The sequence below is a fragment of the Lithobates pipiens genome, unplaced genomic scaffold (assembly GCF_037356315.1).
Source record: "Lithobates pipiens isolate NorthernLeopardFrog02 unplaced genomic scaffold, aLitPip1_a1.2 Scaffold_18, whole genome shotgun sequence".
Lineage (NCBI taxonomy): Eukaryota > Metazoa > Chordata > Amphibia > Anura > Ranidae > Lithobates > Lithobates pipiens.
In genome coordinates, this window is record NW_027507758.1 from 270,298,461 (window position 1) to 270,321,921 (window position 23,461).

The 23,461-nt window shown below is 44.0% G+C and overlaps 1 protein-coding gene across 1 annotated transcript in view; it reads right to left on the bottom strand.

The window, feature by feature from the left end:
* Positions 1–755: 755 nt before the first annotated feature.
* Positions 756–23,461, bottom strand: part of LOC143987855 (uncharacterized) — a 77,642-nt gene continuing 54,936 nt past the window's right edge. Inside the window, exon 10 of the mRNA XM_077486952.1 lies at positions 756–1,155. Within this exon, the coding sequence (XP_077343078.1) occupies positions 967–1,155 (189 nt within the window). The 3' untranslated portion in view covers positions 756–966. The remainder of the gene's footprint in view (positions 1,156–23,461) is intronic.

Consider the following 23,461-nt stretch of genomic DNA (forward strand, 5'->3'; position numbering starts at 1 on the left):
GTTGACTCCATTATCACAGCCCTGACCTCTATAGTCTTTGGCATCAATGCCATGTCCACACAATCTTGAGAGCATAATTTTGGCAATTTCTTCACCAGTCTACTCAAATCAAAGAATTCCAGGAACCTCTCTTGAATGCACCATTTTTCTTTCACTGTACATATCGTAGAATAATAACATTCTGTTTTAAGTGTGATATATAAGGTGTTGCATGAAAAATCATAGATACATAATATGATGCTTTCTTTCAGCTAGTAGCAATAGCATACAAAACATAGTATGCACATATATTGATGAATTTGTTTTGTGTGGCTAATAGAAAATGTAGGTTTCCTTTTTCTGGCCTGTGTTCCACTTTCTTTAAGTGGTTGCTGAGTACATTATCATAATTTGAGGCAAGTTTGAGAACTCCAAGAAAGTTACAATTATTAATGCTTCCAATTGTTTAAAAATAACCGTGACCTGGTGGTTGCTGGGTCTGCAGGTCTTTAACAAAATAGGGCCCCCCCACACACTGCCTCTATTTGAATTAGTAAGGAGTACATAATACCCTTGGTCATTCACACACACATAAAAAGTAAACAGTAAATAAACAAATTTATACTTTTAAGTCCTTTCATTAAAAAAAAAAAAACTTTATAAATCCATTCTCATTCATGTCATCTAGGAATGAATATCCATGTCAGTATCTGGGGACCCACAACGGTTTGGCTTATTTCTATCTATATAATAAATAAGACTCAAACCAACCAGCATTACTTTTTTATTGGAGAATTTTTTATTGTGTGTACCTAAGCATACCTTTTGAGGTAGAAGCTCACTATTTATTAAAAACAACACAAGCGCAGTGTGTTCAACACTCAACCATAATTATAAAGAGGTGCAAAAGGGAAATGGATAAATCTGCTCTATAAAAATAAAACTTGATTAAAAATCAGATGTGATCAACTGCTATACTAAATTCCTTTAATAGGACAGATCAGTTAAAGACTTGGAGTGTTTTTTCATAGAACCAGCCAAGTCCGAGATCTCCCTCCACCTGATGGACTGCAGAGATCGGTGCAGAGATTCCTCAGATCTCACAGTGGACAATCGCTTATCTAGCTCTTCTATTCTTGATGAAATGTGGAGTAACTCTGTCTTCTTGCTTGCTATCTAAAGAAAAAGAAAAATTGAATATTTAATCATTAGTAGTTGTACTAGTCATAGTAGCAGTATTACATCAACAGTAACAGCATCCCCAACCATCTCTTGGAATCAAGTCATAAACAGTATTTATCTCAGAATTGATTTATGTCATTTGGTGAATATACGATTTTACCAAAATTGTATAAGCTTCTGAAAACCAGAATTACTAAACTTGCCATCAGCTTCAGATCACTAATTCCAGATGGGCATCACCTTGAATTTAATTTAAGTAGTTTCGAATTGGGTCAGTTAATTGTACCACTCCCATCTGCCATTACATTCATTTTTATTTAATATTTATAGCCTGGCTTTTGTTGGATGAAAATTATGAAATATAGGGGATCATTAGACATCTTTAGAAATGTCTGGATTTGTTTATGAAGGAACCCCAAAACATGATTTGTCCATATATTAGAGCGGGGTTCCACCCTAAAGTGGAACTTCTGCTGATCGGAACCCTCCCCCCCTCCGGTGTCACAATTGGCACCTTTCAGGGGGGAGGGGGGTGGAGATACCTGTCAAAGACAGGTATTTACACCCACTTCTGGGCATAGACTCCCGTGGGAGTCTATGCCTCTTCCTGTCCTGCCACGCTGTCTGCTGGGACACACACGGGTCCCAGAGACAGCGCGGACAATTCCTATTGCGCTGCGCGACTCGCGCATGCGCAGTAGGGAACCGGGAAGTGAAGCCGATTCGCTTCACTTCCTGATTCCCTCACCTAGAATGGTGGCGGCAGCAGCAGAGAGCCGGCATCGCTGGACCCCGGGACAGGTGAGTGTCCATTTATTAAAGGTCAGCAGCTGTAGTATTTATAGCTGCTGGCTTTTAATATTTTTTTCCCCAGTACAGTCCCGTTTTAAATATAACCCTTTGCTAGACAATTCATTTAGACAACAATCTTCCCATAAAGTTATACTGTATGTGCATTTTATATAGTTTATGATTTTTCATTTTTTTACCTGTAAAACATCTGTGTAGATATCCAAAAGCCCCAAGATTGCTGCTAGGTGCCACCATGCTGGATGTGAACTCAGCAGTTCCAGCAGAATTAGAGCTGTCACTCAAGTGACAATCTATCATATCCCTCTTTGCTTTTTACCAGCTGCTACCTAAAAGGTTTTGTAGGGAAGTGGGGAGAGGGGCAAAAGTATTGGGCCAGTACAGAGAGTGATTAAACACTTGTAAAAGAGGAGAGGGCTATGCCAGGGAAATTTATTTTCTAAAGTAGTAAAATTTGCAATTAAGTTCAGAGGAACACTGCAAGTCAGTGATTTTTGATGAAAAGAAAAAAAGGTGCACGTAAGCCCTGTCAAATACATACATTTTTCTGCGCTTTTACCTGAGATGTTTTTGGTTGGTAACAAGTCCCTTTATGTTTTAATAATGGAGACAGTCCATTATGGTATCTGCTCTTCACAGCAAACTTTCTTTTCTGAGATTTCAGAAGAAAAGTTGTTGAAATTCATATGACTGGAAAGGGTTATAAAGGACTTCTAAATAGATGTGATGCCATCAGGCTGGATAAATAGTTTATGGAGTAAATTTAGCACTGTTTTTATTCAACCTAAAGGTGGGCACCCTACATTAGAGGGTTACAACTAGGTATCTGCAGATATCTATGTTCATTAGAAAAACAGCTGATATTGTGGCCCACAGAAAAAATAACTGCTCCAAAAAATTCTGCATATCTAAATTTTTCTATAGATCACCCGGGTGTTTCCAATTTCTACTAGGGTAATATTCTGTAGATATATATAAGGTAAAAGACAAACAGTGTTCGGGATGGGCAAATTTCTACTTTTTTTTTTTTCTGGAATATGGTTTCAACCAAAACAGTGAATCTCATTGAGGCCATTTAAAATATCGTACAACATATTTAAAAGCTATAGGAAATTGACACTACGAAAACAAACTCTTAAAAAAATAAAGCTACATTTGATTGCTCTTAGCCTTCATGTTTCTGAGATGGGGCTTTGTCGAGAATATATAATGGCACATTATGCTATGCATTTATTGTTATACCTTTTTGTTATGTAAAAAGCCTCATTTTTACATATGCTCAATTTGAGCATTATGGTGTCAGAAACCATGAAATCAGACCAAAACAGAAGTGCAATTAAATCACACTTGTTTAATAATAAAAGTAAAAAGAAAAAATGTAGTCAAAACATTGCCAGAGTTCAGTAACCGGAACAGATAGTCAGCCAAGCCAGTGGGGTAAGAAGTACCGGGTAAGAATGAGACAATGTAATTGAAACTTGACAAGAAAAGAGCCCATTGTGCCCTTCTGGGAGAGAGGTGTTTAGCTTCAGACAAGTATGTGAGATTCTTATGGTCAGTAAGAATGAGAACCGGTACAATGGTACCTTTGTGGAGAGGATTCTTTCAGGGCTAAAATTATCACCAACAGCTCTCTGTCACCAATCTCGTAATTGCACTCCGCATGTGACAATTTCTTGGAAAAGTAGCCACAAAGATGCATAGCGCTCTCAGAGTTAGGATGTTGAGACAGAAGGGCACCAACACTGGTCTCAGAAGCATCAACCTCAAGGATAAAAGGTAACGTAGGATCAGGATGTGCGAACACAGGAGCAGAAACAAAGGCATCCTTAATTTTCAAAGGCCTTAATGGACTCCAAAGACCAACTCTGTGGTTTACTGTCCTTTCTGGTCATATCAGTCAGGGGCGAGAAGTTACAAATAAACTTCCGATAATAGATGGCAAAGCCCAGGAAATGCTGCAGAGAACATAAACCCACGGCTTGGGGCCACTGTAGGACTGCTGAAAGTTTCTCTGGGTCCATTGAAAAACCAGCAGTAGAAATGACATTCCTGGCCCAGGAATTTAACCTGTTCACGATGGAACTCGCACTTCCCCAGTTTACAATAGAGATTGTTCTCTCTTAGTTTCTGAAGCACACAACAGACATCTGCGTGGTGACTCTCCAGGGGCTAGGAAAATATGAGGATATCATCGATATAAACCACCAGACATAACTGCAACAAATCTCGGAGGACATCATTAATAAATTCCTGGAAAACTGCCTGGGCATTACAAAGGCCAAAAGGAATTACGAGGTACTCATAAAGGCCTGTTCTGGTGTTAAATGCAGTTTTCCACTCGTCGCCCTCTTTAATTCTCATGAGATTGTATGCCCCTCTCAAATCAAGCTTCGTGAAAACCGCTACTCCCTTGAGGCAGTCAAATAACTCCGTAATCAATGGAATCGGATAGGGATTATTAATTGTGAAACGATTGAGACCCCTATAATCAATACAAGGTCTCAGATCACCAGTTCATCAGTTTATATGGTTATTGTACCAATTGTTATATCTTTGACAATAAAAAGAGTTAAAAAAATATATAAAAATAAATCTAGAGCTCTCAACATAGGGCAGATTGAGTAGAGACCCAACAATCCTTTTTAGGACTACCTTTTTGTATGTGTCAGCACCAACTGTAGTTGCTGTAACTGGTTGCTGTTTAGCTGCTGGTGGGCCCACCTTTGCAGTCTTTTTGTTTTGTTACTGTTTATTTTGCATTTATTATTTGACCTCAAGAAGCTTACATATTGTCCTGTTTTTTTTTCACAAATTTATTTGATATACTGAACTGTATTTTATTTGTAGAAAACACACTTGCTCTATTTGTGCCTGCACGATTAAACTGCCACCTTGTTGTTTGTCGGCTGTCCTGAATTATCTGGGACAGCATGCTTTTATGTTTAGTATTACAAAACACCTTTCTTTTGGTTAAGTCTTTCCCCTCTTCAATAACTTCACAAAACTGCCTTGCTTCTGGTAATTTTTTTTAATGTTTCTGAGGTATGGGTTGTGGTGCACCTGAGATGAGGGTATGCAGTGTTTTGGGTGCATGCTGTTTCTTAGTTTTGTTTTTCAAAGGATGCTGTGAAAAAAGTTAGTTCTTAAAAGGATTATTGCTAACTGCCCAATTCACTATAATCTTCCCAAGTTAATAATTAAAGAGCTAGCTATCGAGTAGTTGTTGCAGACAGATATTGGTCTTTAAAAAGATTTTTGGGTGTAGAGATCTGTGTACAAAGACAAAGCATATACGAAAATGTACCACAGCTCCGCGTTTCAAAGAACTCAAGTATAGTTTATTAAAATAGCTATAAACCCCAAACACTAAAATCTCATAAAACATTTTGATAATATGATAATATCACTTGGAAAGCCTATTTTTATTTTGACTGCTAGCTTTCATGAAAATAACAGCTGGTGGTATTATTATAAAAGGGTATGGGGTAGCGTCTCCCACAATCTCCTGCTAATAAATGACGCTGCCATTCCACTGTTGTCACAATTGAAAAAATAGGATTTTTTGTACTCACTGTAAAATCCTTTTCTCTGTAGTTCACCGATTGACACAACTCCTCTCTTAGACCATTGGGTTGTTACGCCACCTTCAGGAGAGGACTAGGCATAAATGTTAACATGTAATATAAAAACTAGAACTTTCTAGTTCCGCCCAAGGGGCGGTCTCTTAGGTAACAACCCCTGCCTTGCAGCTTCAGTACATCAACAAGCAGTATAACGTAGAGAAAAATAGGAGGGGCGGGTGCTGTGTCAGTCAGTGAACTACAGAGAAAAGGATTTTACAGTGACTACAAAAAATCCTATTTTCTCTTACGTTCACCGATTGACACAGCTCCTCTCTTAGACCTTCAGGATGTCCCCAAGCAGTGCCAAAATGAAGGGTGGGAAAACAGCATAAAACTTCACCCACATTGGCATGTGGGAACTAGTATAAACTTTACCCACAAAAACGACAGTGTATGGGAATAGCCAAAACTTTTTTATTCACAAAGAAACAGGGTGCTCCTCAACTGAGAGGCACTACCACCAAACCAACCAGAACTGCGGGAACAAATGCAACCGTGCATTATTTAAAAGGTACTGCATTTTTACCAAAAAACAGGAAAAAATGTAAGTGCAACTGCAATTATATAGCCGCCTGCAAAATTTTACGCCCAAAACAGGTATCAGCTGATGCACTGACATCTTTGTAAAAGTGTGAACAGACGACCAAGTTGGCGCTTTACACACTTGAGCGACAGACTCTTGATGTCGGAAGGCCCAAGACGTTCCAATTGACCTTGTGGAGTGGGCCGTGACCGGAAAGGGGGGCACCTGCCCCTTCAAGGTGTAGGCCTGTACTACAATCTGTCTGATCCACCTGGAAATAGTGGCCAACGAGACCGCCATGTCTTTTATCGGACCAGCCACCGAAACAAACAAGGAGTCTGACTTCCGAAAGGGAGCCGTAGCAGACAAACACACCCTCAGAGCCCGAACCATGTCCAGGGCACGAAGGGCCACCTCCTTATGAGGTGTCGGCTTAGGACACAGAGATGGTACCACAATGTGTTCATTGATGTGGAATGCCGAAACCACCTTTGGAAAAGAAGGATGCGGACGCAACACCACCTTATCCTTGTGGATAACCAGATAGGGCGACTTGCAAGACAAGGCCGCCAGTTCCGAAACCCTCCTGGCTGGAGTAATGGCCACTATAAAGACCACTTTCTGGGAAAGAGTCAACAGAGGGATCTCTCTGATATTTTCAAATGGCAGTTTTTTTGTAGCGCCGATAACACCAGGTTCAGATCCCATGGGGGTATCGGTGGACGCACAGGAGGAACTACATGTCGGACCCCCTTCAACAAAAGTGCTCACTAGAGAGTGAGACGACAGGGGTCGCTGAAAAAAGACAGCCAAAGCTGATATTTGTCCTTTAATGGTGCTTAATGCCAATTTCTGGTCTACTCCTTGCTGTAGAAACAGCAGGATCCTGGATATAGAAAAGGAGCGCGGACGCCATCCTTTCTCCTCACACATGGAGATGTATCTTTCGAGAAGAAGATTCCCGTGCTCTCAGCATAGTTGGAATCACTGAGTCCGAAAGACCCCGGTTCCTGAACACCCGGCTCTCAATAGCTATGCCATTAAAACCAGCGATGGTAAAGCAGGATGGAGAATTGGACCTTGAGACAGAAGGTCCTCTCGTAACGGCAGTCGCCATGGGGCATCCGCCACCAGGCACACTAGGTCTGCGTACCAAGGACGCTGGGGCCAATCTGGGGCAATCAGTATTACTGGGATCCCCTCGGCCTCCACTCTGTGGAGCAGACGTGGTAACAGCTTCAGCGGAGGAAAGGCATAGATCAGCTGGTACTGATTCCACTGAGCCACCAGCGCGTCTGACGTGTCTGCCCAAGGATCTCTTGTCCTGGACACAAATCTCTGCACCTTCTGATTGAGACGGAAGGCCAAAAGATCCATGTCTGGTGTGTCCCATCGCAGGCACAGTAGCCTGAACACCTCTGGATGCAACGCCATCATCTCCTTGGTGATTGACATATGCCACCGCCATGGCGTTGTCTAAATGGATCCTGATCGGATGCCCTCGAAGTCTTATCGACCATGTGTAGAGGCATAGCCTGATCGCTCTCAGCTTGAGCAGATTGATCGGCAACTTGGATTCCTCCACTGACCAGAGGCCCTGGGTCAACTGAACTCCCATTACTCCACCCCAGCCGGTAAGGCTGGCGTCCGTTGTGATCACTGCCCATTTCAGAGGTAGGAACGACTTCCCGGACTGAAGTGCCGGGGACCTCAGCCACCAGAGCAGGGAACCCCTGACTAACTGGCTCACCTGAATCTGCTGTTCCAGGGATAACGAAGATTTGTCCCAATTTGTCAAAATTTCCTTCTGCAGGACTCTGGGGTGACACTGGGCATATGGTACTGCCTCGAAGGAGGCCACCATGAGTCCCAGAACTCACATGCAGAAGCGTAGCAACGACCATCTGTGGTTCATCAACAGTATTACCGCAGCTCTGAGAGTCTGCAGCTTGTCTGAAGGGAGAAACACGCTCGCTTATATGGAGTCCAGCAGTAAGCCTAGGTACTCCAAACGCTGAGTCTGTACAATCACCGACTTCTTTAGGTTCAACAGTCACCCAAATTCCTGCACTGTCTGCATGGTGATCCCCACATCCTCCTCTAACTCTGAGGCGGAAGATGCTCTCAGGAGGAGATCATCTAGGTATCCCATGATCACGATCCCACGTTGCCGCAGCAACGCCAAAACAGGAGCCAATACCTTGGTAGAGACTTGGGAGGGCTGATGACAAACCAAAAATGAGAGCCATAAACTGGTAGTGGGCTTCCCCGACTGCAAATCGGAGAAACCTCTAATGCCGAAGGTCGCCAGGGAGTCCTCATGGAGTGCAGCGACTACAGAGTGAACTGATTCCATTCTGAACCTGTGTAATTTTACAATTACAGGGCTTTTAGGTCCAAGATTTGCAGACCTAGTGTGCCTGGTGGCGGATGCCCCATGGCGACTGCCGTTACGAGAGGACCTTCTGTCTCAAGGTCCAATTCTCCATCCTGCTTTACCATCGCTGGTTTTAATGGCATAGCTATTGAGAGCCGGGTGTTCAGGAACCGGGGTCTTTGGAACTCAGTGATTACGGTGACTTCAACTGGGAGTTGAAGCCAGTTGAAGTCACCGGAAGTGACGTAACGCGTAGGATACGGAGACCGGAAGTGATGCTCGCACCAGAGCGGTCGATTTGAATTGTCTTGCTGCTAATACAGCCTATTAACCCCATTTCGTTTGTGAGTAATTTTAACCTATTAATAAAGTAGTGAATTTTAAATACATGCTACACTATGGTTGCTCTTATATTTATTCTCTGAGCTATATTGGAACATCTTTATGGAGTGTATTTTGATGGAGATCTGATAGTGACCCTCCGAGGCCCCCCTTCCACTCCCTTCCCTGGGACTCCTGGTTTATCTATGAGGAGGCTGCATATACGCTATATTTTATATAGCGGGAAGGTAATTACCCAGTGTGCACACTTATGCGTGGAATCACCTATGTGGAGGAAGAGCCTCTGAGGCAATTTTCAGCACAGAATCACTTTATATGTTTATGTGACATCATCACGGGACTGTGTTCACATCATTAACAGCTGGATATAGTCCAATTGTTTTGCTATTTTTTTGCACTCAGCACTTTCTGTTTATAGAGTTTTGATCTATAGTCTGATTATTGTATGTGTTTTTTGATATTTTGTGTTACACTTAGCACTTTGCTTGCAATTTTTTGCACTTTATCATTGCCACTAGTTTGCGTCTATTTAGTCAATAATTATTTATTTTATAGTCAATAATTATTTATTTTAGCCACTTTGGTTTTGTTGTGATGCACTCAGCACGTTTTGCTGTATAAGTCTGATTTATAGTCAGACCACTGGATGTGGTTTTATATGTATTATTGCACTTAGCACTATTATTATGCTGTAGAGATATAAGTTGCACTTTATATTGTGACAGTTATCATTGTGTACACACTGCTGCAAGCACTCTCGATTGAATAATTTTCACACCGGGAGAAGAGTTCTCCTTTACCATATTAGTTTGAATACATACAATCTGATATATCTCCATCTTAATAATTAGCTCTCTAGCGGTTTCTTGTAAGGTTCAATTTTTCTGGAAGCGCAGCACCATCCTTTTTTGCTTTTAGTCTATCTACATGAGCTGGTGTCTCGTGAAAGTGCCTGCGGCATCCACCAAATAAGAACATTCCTCACAAAGTCCATTTAAGCGCAGGAGCCCATTGAATATGTCCAGCTCACTTCACCTCTGCCTTGGTCACATCACAAGAAACCATCTCCTGCGGTTCTGTTTAAAGACTGGCTTGCTGACATCCCTTCTGGCTCCTTATCCTGCTTGCTGTTGCTCTACTTGGATCCCTGACGTCTGGCCTGGCTGATTACCCAATCTGGTTATTGAACTTTGGCCTGGCTGACTAAATGATCCAGTTACTGGACGCTGGCTATGCTTTGACTACGCTTTTTCTATTTACCTTTTTATTTTTTATTAATAAGCAAGCGTGATTTAATTGTACTTCTGTCTCGGTCTGATTCATGGTTTCTGACACATAGTCCCCATAGTGACACATGACCCCACAACCGTAAACAAGGAACGAGCCACTCCCTCAGCCTTCCTGTCCGTGGGGTCCTTAAAGGCAGGAGTCCCCTCTACTGGGATCGTGGTTACTTTGCTTAACCTGGATACTGGGGTGTCCATGACCGGAGGAGCCGACCACTTTTTGAGAAGGCTCTCCTCAAAGGGGTAATGCACCGCCATGTATTTGGGGACCGAAAAGGTCCATTGCGGTCGACCCCATTCCTTGTAAATTAACTTATCAAAATAAGTCAGATACGGGAACACCTTAGGTGAACGGGCTGGCTTACGGGACCCAAAAGGGACCGCTACATCAGCAGAGGGATCTGCTGGCTCCTGAATCTTCAGGGTATCATACACAGCTGTGATAAGTGCTCCAACAAGCGCTTTGTCACGCACGGACCCAGACGGGGACTCATCCTCACTGTCTGATCGGTCCTGGTCGGCGTCATCTGAAACAACAGAACAGGGGTCACCAGCCTCAGCAGGGCCCAAGTCTGCATGAGAGCTCTCCCTGGAGGACTGTGGGGGGGGCATTTTTTACCACCTTTGCGCCCACGCACCGCCTCCATCTTGGCAACGAACTAATTGAGGACCGCCAAAAAAGCGTCCAGAGTCACTGTACTGTCTGCAGGCAAACTGGTTGCAATTGCCTGGATTTCGGGGGAAGAAACACCAGTTTCTGAAGCCATGCTGACCCTACCCTGTCTGCCACCTGTTGGGGACTTAGGACAGTGATGGTCCCACCCTCCTAACTGCTGCTGGCTGAGGGGCTCTTTTCCGCAGGACTCACCACCCTGACTGGTTCTGCACTGTCCAGCTAGTAATGCCTGTGTCCTGTGTCAGCTCCCAGATGCATAGGAGACCACACTGCGCTGTGCAGAGCTGCTCTGGATGGCACTGAAACTGACCAAAAACATGTTCACGCTTCAAGAAAATGGCCGCCGAGCGTCCAGTATAAAGGACATAATCATGGGGAAAATGTCCGTCGATCTACACGAAAATGGTCAGAGAGCATGCTGCTCCTTGCCCCACCAAAGATGGCCACCAAGCACTGTATACCATGAGGGACAGTGAACAAAACAGGCAGATAAATGGCAGTGAAACAGCGCTACAGCGATCAACAGACACAGCCTTCAGACACCTACAGGGAGAGACCTACACACGTCCAGGGCACAGCCAGCCAGCGCAGTCCCCCCCAGGTGAGAGCCCCCCTGGAGAGCCCCTGTATATGGAACACACACCGCTCAGCAGCCCATGCAGCATCCCCCACAGGGAAGGGGGGAGGGAAGATAGGGACAGGGAGAGAAGAGAGGGAGGTGAGGGACCCCTGAATCGACCTCCCAGGGAATGCCCAGCTGCTCAGCCCCACTGAGGCAAGAAGAGCTGTACTTACTAGTCCTGAAGAGCTGGGAGACATTCCATCACAGACCCACTCTCCGATCAGTACGGGGTGGCTGCTGGCCCGGCACACTGTGACGCAGACATCAGTAGCCCCGTCATATGTGTGCTCCGGAGCATTTACGCTCACCGACCACCTCTGGAGCTGAGGCATGCTCTGGTCTGCACACGCTCGCTGGCCAGGCTGGAGAGACTACAAGGATAAGAATATCCAGCCTTTCACCAGCCGGCTGTTGATAGCAGATCACAGGATCTTTAATCTTGCACAAAAAGCAAAGCTTCTGCAAAAAAATCCATGGACCGATGGACCCGCAGGGTTCCTAGGTCCTTCTCCTTCACTAGGCAGAAAAAAACTGAAGCTGCAAGGCAGGCTGTGGGGTTGTTACCTAAGGGACCGCCCCTTGGGTGGAACTAGAAAGTTCTAGTTTTTATATTACATGTTCACATGTTATGCCTAGTCCTCTCCTGGCGTAACAACCCAATGGTCTAAGAGAGGAGCTGTGTTAGTCGGTGAACGTAAGAGAAAAAAAAAATTGCAGACTACAACAATTAGAAAATATGCACTGTCAATAACACATGCAGACTGTTATCACGGTAGTGCAAAGGAACAGGTTTTTAAAAGGTTGCAGGACATTCAGATGTGGTGAACTATGAAAAAAAAAAAAAAAAAACTTCCATCACCCCAATTTTCTAAGATACACATGATTTTTCTACCTACAAGATATTCTAAAATGGTTTACATCTACTTAAAGAGACCTGCTAGTGCCTACAAGCCACACGCTAATATCTCCATATGCAATTTGTTAGCAACATTCCATATGACTTCCCTGTCACAGATAAAGCTCTTTAAATATGGTTGGTCTAAACTCACCCTCTAATTATGAGAGGTCTGGCTTATCCAAAGACCCTTATTGACCATTCTAAACCAGTGGACCTAAGTTCAAAAGCCAAGCAGTTTATTATAGTCACAAAGCATTCAGTTTGGTGAATTCCAGCATTAATTTGTCAGGACTGTAAATCTTTAACATTGGAAGAGCTCATCACAGCTCAGAAATATGATGCAGTATAATGATGTGGGCTGCCTTCTTTCTCCAATGGCTGGAAAACTTGCAACTGAATTTTAAGGATGTCTATTCATACCGAGGCAGTTTTTAGGTGCTTTTGCACTAAAAATAGTGCCTAAAAGCTGCATCCTATTCATTTCAATGGAAGCTTTCACACTGGTAAGGTGTGCTTGGCAGTAAAAAAAAAGTTCTGCAAGCAGCATCTTTGAGGCATGTTTGAAGAGCTTTAAAAAACTTCTCAAAAACACTCCTGCCCAGTGAAATGAATGGGTGGTGCTTCCAATGTGCCTTAAAAGCGCTTCAAACCCGCTGCCAAACGGCTCTAGTTAAAAAAAAAATTTTAGGGTCACTTTTTTTGGCAGTTTTTGTAGCACTTCAGTGTGAAAGGTTCTAACTCAGAGGAAGCCATGTCAGGTTACATGGCAATGTTAACTGCTCCTCCCGCCCTTGTCTGTGTCCCTGCTGAAGCCTGAGATTGTGTAGACTAGCCGTTGCCACATCTACTGAGCATGGTACAGTTTCAGTTCTCTTTTAAGCTGTTAATTTTCATCCTTTTTCTCATCTGTGACACACATGTGGGTACATACACCCTTCCCCCCTCCCTCCCTCTGCCTCTTCCATGCCAACTAAACATCTAAACACTATGAGAGGGAGTTATTATATGTTGATTGATGGTGAAATCACCTTCATATTATAAGCACATACACACATGTAATCATGCAGGTTTACATGCGTATGGTGCGTAGAAGCGCATGAGCATAAACTCATTCTATTGGCTAGAATATTAATTTAACCTGGCCATCTGTATTAACTTATGCACATCCACGCACATTTATGCAGCTTTATGCTTGTATATGAGTACATTTTGGAAGTAAACCCAGCTATAAATGATAGAATTTACTTTCCTGCAACCTCGGGTTGCAACTACAGTCAGTATTAATGGGGGAATCCCTCCCGTGGAGCTATTGTGTTCTCGTGGTGGAAGGGGCATGGAGAGATGTTTTGCTTTCTGTCTATTTTAAAGGTGCTTGCGGTAAAAGCCAAGGAAGCTTAGACTTCTGTAGTGTATCAATGCTTTTACTAAACAGAAAAGCTTCACATACAACTGAAAACACAATTCATAACTTACAAAATATGCCTACAGCATGCACAAGCCAGTTATCCTTTCTACAAAATAAGCATGTACAATATGTATGCAATAAGCAATCTAAACAGTTACTCAACTTGGAGATGGAATCAAGATGTAATGTCCTTCATGGTTCCTTGGTCAAAGTCCAACTCAAAACTTCTCCAATGTCCTCTAGCTTGAAGCAGCCGAAACACAACTCTTTTGTCTGACCACACGCTTCTTTTAAAACCTAAGCCCCTCCCCCAACTTCTGTTTACATCACATCCTGTCCTCTGCTCAGCTTCTAAACCCATCCAACTGGTTTATTTACATATCAATGGGGAGAGCCTTAGCTTTTAACAACACATGGACTTAAAATCTAACTCCATATTATTACTGTAAAATCACTACAACTAACCATGGCAACACAAGAGCCCTCCCTGCCAGCAGAACACAATGATTATTGCTAGCGGCTATAGCCTCTGGCAATACTCACATCCTAAAAATCTGTCACGCTGGTTGTACCCAAGTCGTTCTCTGATATACAATCAGCCTGCTCATACATGGTTTGACTGGACCCTACTGAACAGGCCGAGAGTCGAAAGTTGGCTTTTGGCAGGCCACATGTGGTGCAAATGTCTTTCCTGAAAACATGATTCCTCCATCAACACAGACAGTGTTGACAGGGGGATCAGCAACTGTCTTCTCCCGGTAGGGGGTGGGGGTATGCAGGGAAAGCCATCCCCGGTAGAAGATGATTAACCCTAGCGGTTATAGCAGCCACTAGCGATAATCGCAAGAGATCCCAGCAGGCTGGTTGTACCTAAGTTGATTGATCAATCAACTTGGTACTTGCCCATTAACATCTCAAATCTAATCCGGTTCCTGCTGAACTGGCCGAGATTTGAACCGCGTATGGCTGGCTTTAGTTTCTAAAACTACCCAGAAAACACAGCAGCTAGGCTACAATAAAAATAAAAAAGTCTTGCTTACCTTAATCTGTACCTTTTGTAACAACATAGGGTCAATGGAGGTTTACTTCATTAGGGTGGTGCTGTGTAACTTTCTTTCTGCTTGCTTTCCATATCACTGATCACAATAAAACTTCCAAAGCAGCTTCTTCTAAACACATGATTTATACTGCTTGGTACTGTCTAATATCCTACTGCATGTAAACACCTTGTGAAAAAACCATTGATTACAGTCTCTAATTAGTGTTAGTTTTATATTTTGGCAGAGAATCTGTTTTCTCCAAAGATTTTGTCAAATGCATACGGTGTGTATGACAGTGCTGAAAGTAATAACCCCTACGCACACAAAAAGGCTTAAGAACAAACTGTTTCTCTTCTACGTGACACACAATTTCCAGGGAAATAAATGTACACTTTAGTTATATATCCATCAGTACAATATTCATTATAGCTTAGGGCCCTCTACACAGGGCAGCCAGCAGAAATTTTTGTGCCCCTTACACAGCTTTAGGCCTGGGCGCCCCCTTCCCCCCAAGCTTGGCCGCCAACATTCCCCAGGTCTTACCCATGGGCCATCCTACTGAATCCACACACCAGCCACCTCACCTGTATGCACTCAGCCCCTCTGCAATCCTATACATATGTCAGTCCCCCCTCAATCCTGTATATATGCTGGCCCCTCCACCCCTGTATATAAGTCAGCCATCTCCACCCCCCCACACACCTGTATATAAGTCAGCCCCCCTCACACCTGTATATATGTCAGTCCCCCTCACACCTGTATATATGTCAGCCCCCCTCACACCTGTATATATGTCAGCCCCCCCACACCTGTATATATGTCAGCCCCCTCACATCTGTATATATGTCAGCCCCCTCACACCTGTATATATGTCGGCCACACCCCCCCACACACCTGTATATAAGTCAGCCCCCCCACCTGTATATATGCTAGCCTCCCTCACACCTGTGTACTGTATATGTCAGCCCCCCCACACACCTGTATATAAGTCAGCCCCCCTCACACCTGTATATATGTCAGTCCCCCTCACACCTGTATATATGTCAGCCCCCCTCACACCTGTATATATGTCAGCCCCCCCACACCTGTATATATGTCAGCCCCCTCACATCTGTATATATGTCAGCCCCCTCACACCTGTATATATGTCGGCCACACCCCCCCACACACCTGTATATAAGTCAGCCCCCCCACCTGTATATATGCTAGCCTCCCTCACACCTGTGTACTGTATATGTCAGCCCCCCCACACCTGTATATATGCCATTCCCCTCACACCTGGCAGTGGCAGGTGCACGTGGCAGTAAAGAGCTCGATAACTGAGCTCAATGACACAGAGAGCAGCAGAAGCTGTGAGATCGTTTCTATAGTGCACAACATGGCTCCCCTTCACCCATCCTGCCTCCTTCTAGCCCAGGCAGGCCCCTATGGCCCCAGAGCCCCTTACCATTGTATCGTCTGTATCCCCCTGTTGGTGGCCCTGCCTATCCATAATGTCATTTTCTGGTGTGTTTATTATGTGTCCAAACATAATTTAAAGGGAATGAAAAATACATGTTTTTTTCCCACTGCAGATTTATGCAAAAAATTTGAAAAGAAATCCTGCAGTTTTCATGTGGTTTTATCCAAACCAAAGAAATGAACAGCAAAACACACTACACACTATACATGATGCATGCTGCTGGACATAAAATGTAAGATGTAACCAGTGTTAATTTTGGCAGCAAATTTCGATTTAGTTTTAGTCTTAGGACTAAAAAAGGCATTTTAGTTTTAGTCCCATTTTAGTCTTCTGCAATTGTTTTAGTCGTATTTATTCAACTAAATATCCAGGACATTTTAGTCGACTAAAATGCCCTACATTTTAGTCAAGTAAAATAATTTTAGCTGGGGCGTGGCCATCGCGTGAGCCGCATGGATGCATAGGGAGAAAGATCCGTAGCATCAGCGGAGAATACAGCGACACTGGACCTCAGATCCAAACGAATCCGAACGGTCACACAGGGAGACAGACCCGCAACACTGCCAGCATGACGAGGAAACGCAAGGAAGAGCGGGGCCCTAAAAAATTAACAGCTTTCTTCCCCCCTCCAACGCGAGGGGGTAGGCAAGATGGTGCCGGCCTCACAGGTGCTACAGAGACACACAGTGCCAGCACTCCCTACACTGACATGCCGGGCGAAACGCCACTAGTGGCAGAGCGAGCAGAGCCCTTCATGCTGCAGCCCCGCAAAAGACAAGGCTAAAGCTGGACTTCACAGGCGGTGAGGTAAGCCATGATGCTGATCCCCTAGGCCCTGACACGCTAGCAATCTCTCCAATAGAGGCCTTCCCCACTGTAAACTAGCCTATAGTGGACACCCAACTTAAGGAGATGTTGCTGACTCTCCACAACTCGCTCCATAATGACATCCACTTGCTGACCAAACAATTCTCCAGAGAATTCCACACTGTAGGGGGAAGAGTAAGCAATATTGAACAGTCCATGGGAGACCTGACTACCACTATTAACGACCTGGTGGTTGCTCATGATGAAAATTTAGAGGACAGAGCGTGGCTAAAAGCTAAAATAGCCGATTTAGAAGACCACTCAAGGAGGAACAACCTCAAAATTAGAGGTATCCCCGAAACCACACAACCACCAGATCTTAAGAAATATGTCACTGACCTCTTCTCCAACCTACTAGCTGACATACCGGCCATTGAACTCACAATAGACTGTATACACCGTATACCAAAACAGTCCTTCCTGCCTCCACAGACCCCACAAGATGTACTAATGAGAGTTCATTTCTACCATACTAAAGAGCAAATACTATACAAGGCAAGAACCATGGGACAACTACCACACCCATATAAATGCGATCCAAATATTTGCAGATTTGTCCAAACACACACTGGACATGAGAAGACAACTGGCTACAATCACAAAGGCGCTCCGCAACCATAAAATTTAATATAAATGGAAATACAACATGAACACTGGACACATGAAGCAGTGAATAACCAAGACGCCAGCTACCGCAAGAAACTGAAACCTTTTGACAGCCTTATCCATAGACGACCACCAACAGAACTAGTGAGTACCATAACATATCGCACCACCTATCTCATGACACGAGCATAAGAATTCTGTCAAACACTAACGGGCTTAACCACCCGGCAAAGATGGCCTCTCTATGGCGAACAGCTAAAACATACTCCTGCCAGATATAATGTGTGCAAGAAACACATTTCAAAAGTGGAGGAGAACCCAAATGCACACATAAGGACTTCCCGCATATTTTCTGTGCGTCAGGCCCAAAGAAAAAATGAGGAGTTCTTATAGCGATACATCGCTCAGTAAATTTTCAACTTCATGACTCTATCTCAGACACTAATAGGAGATATCTTATTTTGACTTGTACTATCGACAATCTGCCCACAACCCTGGTGACAATCTATGCACCAAATCATAAACAATTATCCTTTCTGAACAAAATAATGAGGAAAATCCGCAAGACACAAAAAGGAGCATTAATCCTCTCTGGGGATTTCAACATTATCCATGACCATGAAATGGACACGTCCAATCCCAAGACTAGATCTTATTTCACAATGGGAACATTTTTGAACAGCAACAATCTCTACGATGTATAGAGATGCCATCATCCGGGAGATTGGGAATATTCATACCACTCACCAGTTCATAATACTTGCATCGACTATATACTAAGTGATAAATGGTTGTTACAGAGGGTTGGGGAGTTTGACATTGTGCCCATAACTTGGGCGGACCATGCCACTGTTAGTATAACAATCACACTGAAATTATCCACAACCAACGGATAAAATATGGAGAACCAACGTTCAACTCCTAAAAACGCCCAAATATGCAACTGCTTTACAACAACATATTGTAAGAATTTTTTGAACATAATGTGGGCTCGGTGTAAGACTTGGCAACCCTCTGGAGTGCAAATAAAGCATTCTGTAGAGGGATTTTTATACAATTAAATGCTCAGGCTAGGAAGAGGAGGACGCAGCAAGTAGATTCCCTTACTGCTGATATAAAAGCTTTATATACCCTAAATCAAATGCAACCGTCCCCACAATTGAAACATAGACTTCTAATATTGAGGCAAGAACTTAGAGAGGTATTATTAGATATATATGAAAAACAACATCATAAATTGAAAGCCAGATATTATAATACCAGCAACAAGGCAGGCAGAGCCATGGCGCAGTGAATTCATGGCCACCATATTAAATCAAAAATCCCATACCTAGATCATCCCATTACCAAGGTCAAAATACAAGATTCCCAGGCCATAGCCAATGCTTTTAGCTGCTACTACAGCTCTTTATATAATCTCGAAACAGACCCAACTTACACTAACCCCATGTATGAGATGATACAACAATTTTTAGATACAGTCCAATTGCCATACCTCACTGCCAACCAACTTGAAGACCTTAACGCCCCTTTTACCAAAGAGGAAATTGCAAAAACAATTGACTCTCTCTGAAATGGTAAATCCCCTGGACCAAATGGTCTGATAGAGTATTACAAACTTCTTAAAGACACATTAGCTCCACACCTATGCCAACTATTCAATGAAGCTTCCTCCTCCTCAACATTTCCAGCCGAAATGCTAAAGGCTCTAGTTGTAACTCTTTCAAAACCCGGTAAAACATCAGACATCCCCCAAAATTTCCGCCTGATATCACTTTTAAATATTGATATCAAGCTCTACGCAAAGGCAATAGCGACAAGAATAATGACATACATGCCCCTGCTCATCCATAGGGATCAAGCGGGCTTTACCAGGGGAAGACAATCATCTGATGCAAGTAGACGCCTAATTAATATTATACACCATGCGGAACATACTCAAACGCCTTCTCTGCTCCTTTCTTTGGATGCAGAGAAGGTGTTTAACAGAGTCCATTGGGGATATCTCCAATATGTACTGACTACATTTGGATTTGAAGGACAAATACTATCCGCCATACTAGCACTATACAAACAACCTTCGGCACAGGTTTATGTTAATGACATGTTATCCCAACTCTTTGGTATCTCAAACGGAGCAATGCCCCCTTTCCCCCTTAATTTTTAATTGAATTATTGAACCCCTGGCAGAGCGAATCCGTACAGATTCATCTGTCAAAGGGATAAAAATCGGAACGACAGACCATAGAATAAGTCTATTTGCAGACGACATAATTCTTATACTCTCCAATCCTCACATTTCCCTACTGTGAGGGGGTTAGCTCGGTAGCGGGTGTGTGTGACCCCCTGGATGGGTTCACAACACAAAGTCAGGCACAGCAGACAGCGGTGTAGGTGCAAAAAACAAAAGATCCGGTTTATTTAGGCTACATGCAATGATACATATAACAGCCAAACAAAATAAAACAAGAAAATAAATCCTGGTCAGCTTGACCTCTAACTACACACGTAGACTCCCTGTCTAACAACTGGGTGCAGCCTTGTGCTGCCCCAATCCCTGTCTCTATTGTAGGGGTTTGCCACACAGGCGTTAACTCACCACACAGAACAGATCTCAGACTCCCCAGTCTATACACACAAAACTGGTTCCAGGATGGAGCCTCTCCCTATGCATGCTGGGGTTTTTTGTAGAGGTCTTAATGAGCCCACTTACTACAGCTGGGCTCATTAACTCTTCCCCTCTAATTGTAAAAGTCTGCATAAAGCCTGAATCTAGGACACACATATTTCCCATCCTGAATACAACCAGGTGATTTTACCTGCGTGCTGCCACATACCCCCCCCCTCTTGTTTCAACCTTGGGGTTGTAACACAAGCAGCCAGACATGCATGTATCCGAGACAAAGCATCCACATTCCCCATTTTAACACCAGGGCGATGCTTAACTGTAAAGTTAAATTCCTGTAGGGCCAGGAACCACCTATTTACCCTTCTATTGGTCTCCTTGTTTTGAGCCATCCACTTTAAAGGAGCGTGATCAGTCACCAGGTCAAAGTGCCTACCTAGCAGATAGTACCGAAGGGAATCTAGAGCCCACTTCACTGCTAAACATTCCTTCTCAATCGTGGAGTAATTTACCTCATGGGACTTCAACTTCCTGCTGAGGTAAATGACTGGGTGCTCTTCCCCGTTCCAGACCTGGGATAACACTGCTCCTAACCCAACGTCTGATGCATCAGTTTGTACCACGAAGTCCTTAGAGAAGTCTGGTGAGTACAACACTGGCTGGCTACATAAGGCTGTTTTTAAGGACTGAAATGCTTCTTCAGCCTCTGGGGACCATTTAACCATAACCGACTCTTTCCCTTTTGTCAGGTTGGTGAGGGGCACAGCCTGAGAAGCAAAATGGGGAATGAATCGTCGATATCAGCCAGCGATTCCCAGAAAGGCTCGTACCTGTTTCTTGCTGTTGGGACGTGGCCAACTCTGTATGGCCTCGACTTTATTGACTTGGGGTTTTATCACCCCCCTCCCAATAGTGTACCCAAGATATTTGGCCTCCTCCTGTCCAATGGTACACTTCTTTGGATTGGCCGTAAACCCAGCTTCCCGGATAGAGTCTAGGACTGCTTGTACTTTTGGCAAATGTGAGACCCAGTCTGTGCTATGGATAATCACATCATCCAGGTAAGCTGCAGCATATTTCTGATGGGGCCTCAGAATCTTATCCATTTTCCGCTGGAATGTTGCCGGTGCATTCTGTAACCCAAACGGCATTCTCTTATATTGGAATGCCCCATCTGGGGTTACAAACGCAGTTTTCTCCTTGGCCGACTCGGCCAGGGGAATTTGCCAATACCCTTTGGTGAGATCAAGAGTTGTCATATATCGGGCTGTTCCCAGCCGGTCAATCAACTCATCTATACGTGGCATGGGGTAGGTGTCAAATTTTGTAACTTTATTTAATTGTCTAAAATCGTTACAAAACCGCCAGCTCCCATCAGGTTTGGGCACTAGTACAATAGGACTGGACCAGTCACTCTGGGACTCCTCTATCACACCCAATTCCAGCATCCTTTGAACCTCCCCACGTATTGCCTCCCGTCGGGCCTCTGGTATTCTATAAGGTTTTAGTTTTACCCTTTCTCCTGGCGGGGTGATAATGTCATGCTCTATGCCAGATGTTTGTCCCGGAAGCTCAGAGAAAATCTCTTTGTTACGAAGTACAAACTCTTTAACCTCCTGTTGTTGGGGTTTCGATAAGGTGTCTGCTATTCCAACCTCAGGAACTAAGCAATCAGGCTGTACTTGTGACAAAGTCTCTGCGACCAGGGATTCCCTATCCCTCCAGGCTTTCAGCAGATTGACGTGATAGATCTGCTCCGGCTTTCGCCTTCCTGGCTGTCTAACCCTGTAGTTCACCTCACTAATTTTTTCAATTACTTCATATGGACCTTGCCATTTGGCCAGAAATTTGCTTTCAACCGTAGGGACTAGCACCAAGACCCTATCCCCCGGGGAAAAAGTACGGGTCTTGGCCCCACGGTTGTACACTCTCTGCTGTGCTAACTGCGCTTGGGTTAAATGTTCCTTTACAATTGGCATTACCTGTGCAATTCTATCTTGCATCAGGGCGACGTGCTCAATCACACTCCTGTGAGGAGAACTCTCATTTTCCCAAGTTTCCTTGGCGATATCCAGCAGCCCTCTTGGGTGTCTCCCATAGAGCAACTCGAAGGGTGAGAAACCCGTAGAGGATTGGGGTACCTCCCTAATGGCAAACATCAGATAGGGTATTAGACAATCCCAATTCTTTCCATCTCTATCCACCACCTTCTTTAACATTTGTTTTAGGGTTTTGTTGAATCTTTCAACCAACCCATCTGTTTGGGGGTGATACACAGATGTACGCAATTGCTTCACTTTGTACAACTTGCATAATTCTTTCATAACCCGGGACATAAAGGGTGTACCTTGGTCCGTAAGCAGTTCCTTACAAATACCCACGCGGCTAAAAACAAGGGATAGCTCTTTGGCTATGGTTTTGGCCGAGGTATTTCGGAGAGAGGAATTGCTTCCAGATAACGGGTGGCATAGTCCAATATAACCAAAATGTACTGATGCCCCCTAGCAGACTTCATTATCGGACCTACCAAATCCATTGCGATCCTCTCAAAGGGGATCTCAATGATAGGAAGAGGTACCAGTGGGTTACGGAAATGTGGCATAGGTGCCGACTTCTGACACACAGGGCAGGAGGAACAATACTTTTCTATTTCCTTCATGACCCCAGGCCAATAGAATCTCTGCAATACCCTCTCTCTGGTTTTCTCTGTCCCCAGATGACCTCCCAGAATGTGTCCATGAGCCAATTCTAACACCAACTTCCTGTAAGGTTTGGGTACTACAAGTTGCTCAATGGTTTCTTCTGCCCTTTGAGCCACTCGATATAGCAGGTCCCTTTCCATAGTGAAGTAAGGATAAGGGCAAGTCTTATCTGGGTTCACTAACTCGCCATCTACTTTCACCACATTTTCCCGTGCCTTTATTAGGGTGGGGTCTTTTAACTGTTCTGTGGCAAAATTTTCCCTGTGAACCTCAAGATCCGAAAACTCCACAGACGGCATGTTTTCATCTGAGGATGTTGGCTCCTCCCCAGTTTCTCGAGTTTCCCCCGCCAATACCGACAAGGGAAATTCAGGAGAGTCCTCACCACTCCCAGAGGAATTCTGGTCATCTTCCTGGTTTATAGGGGCACCA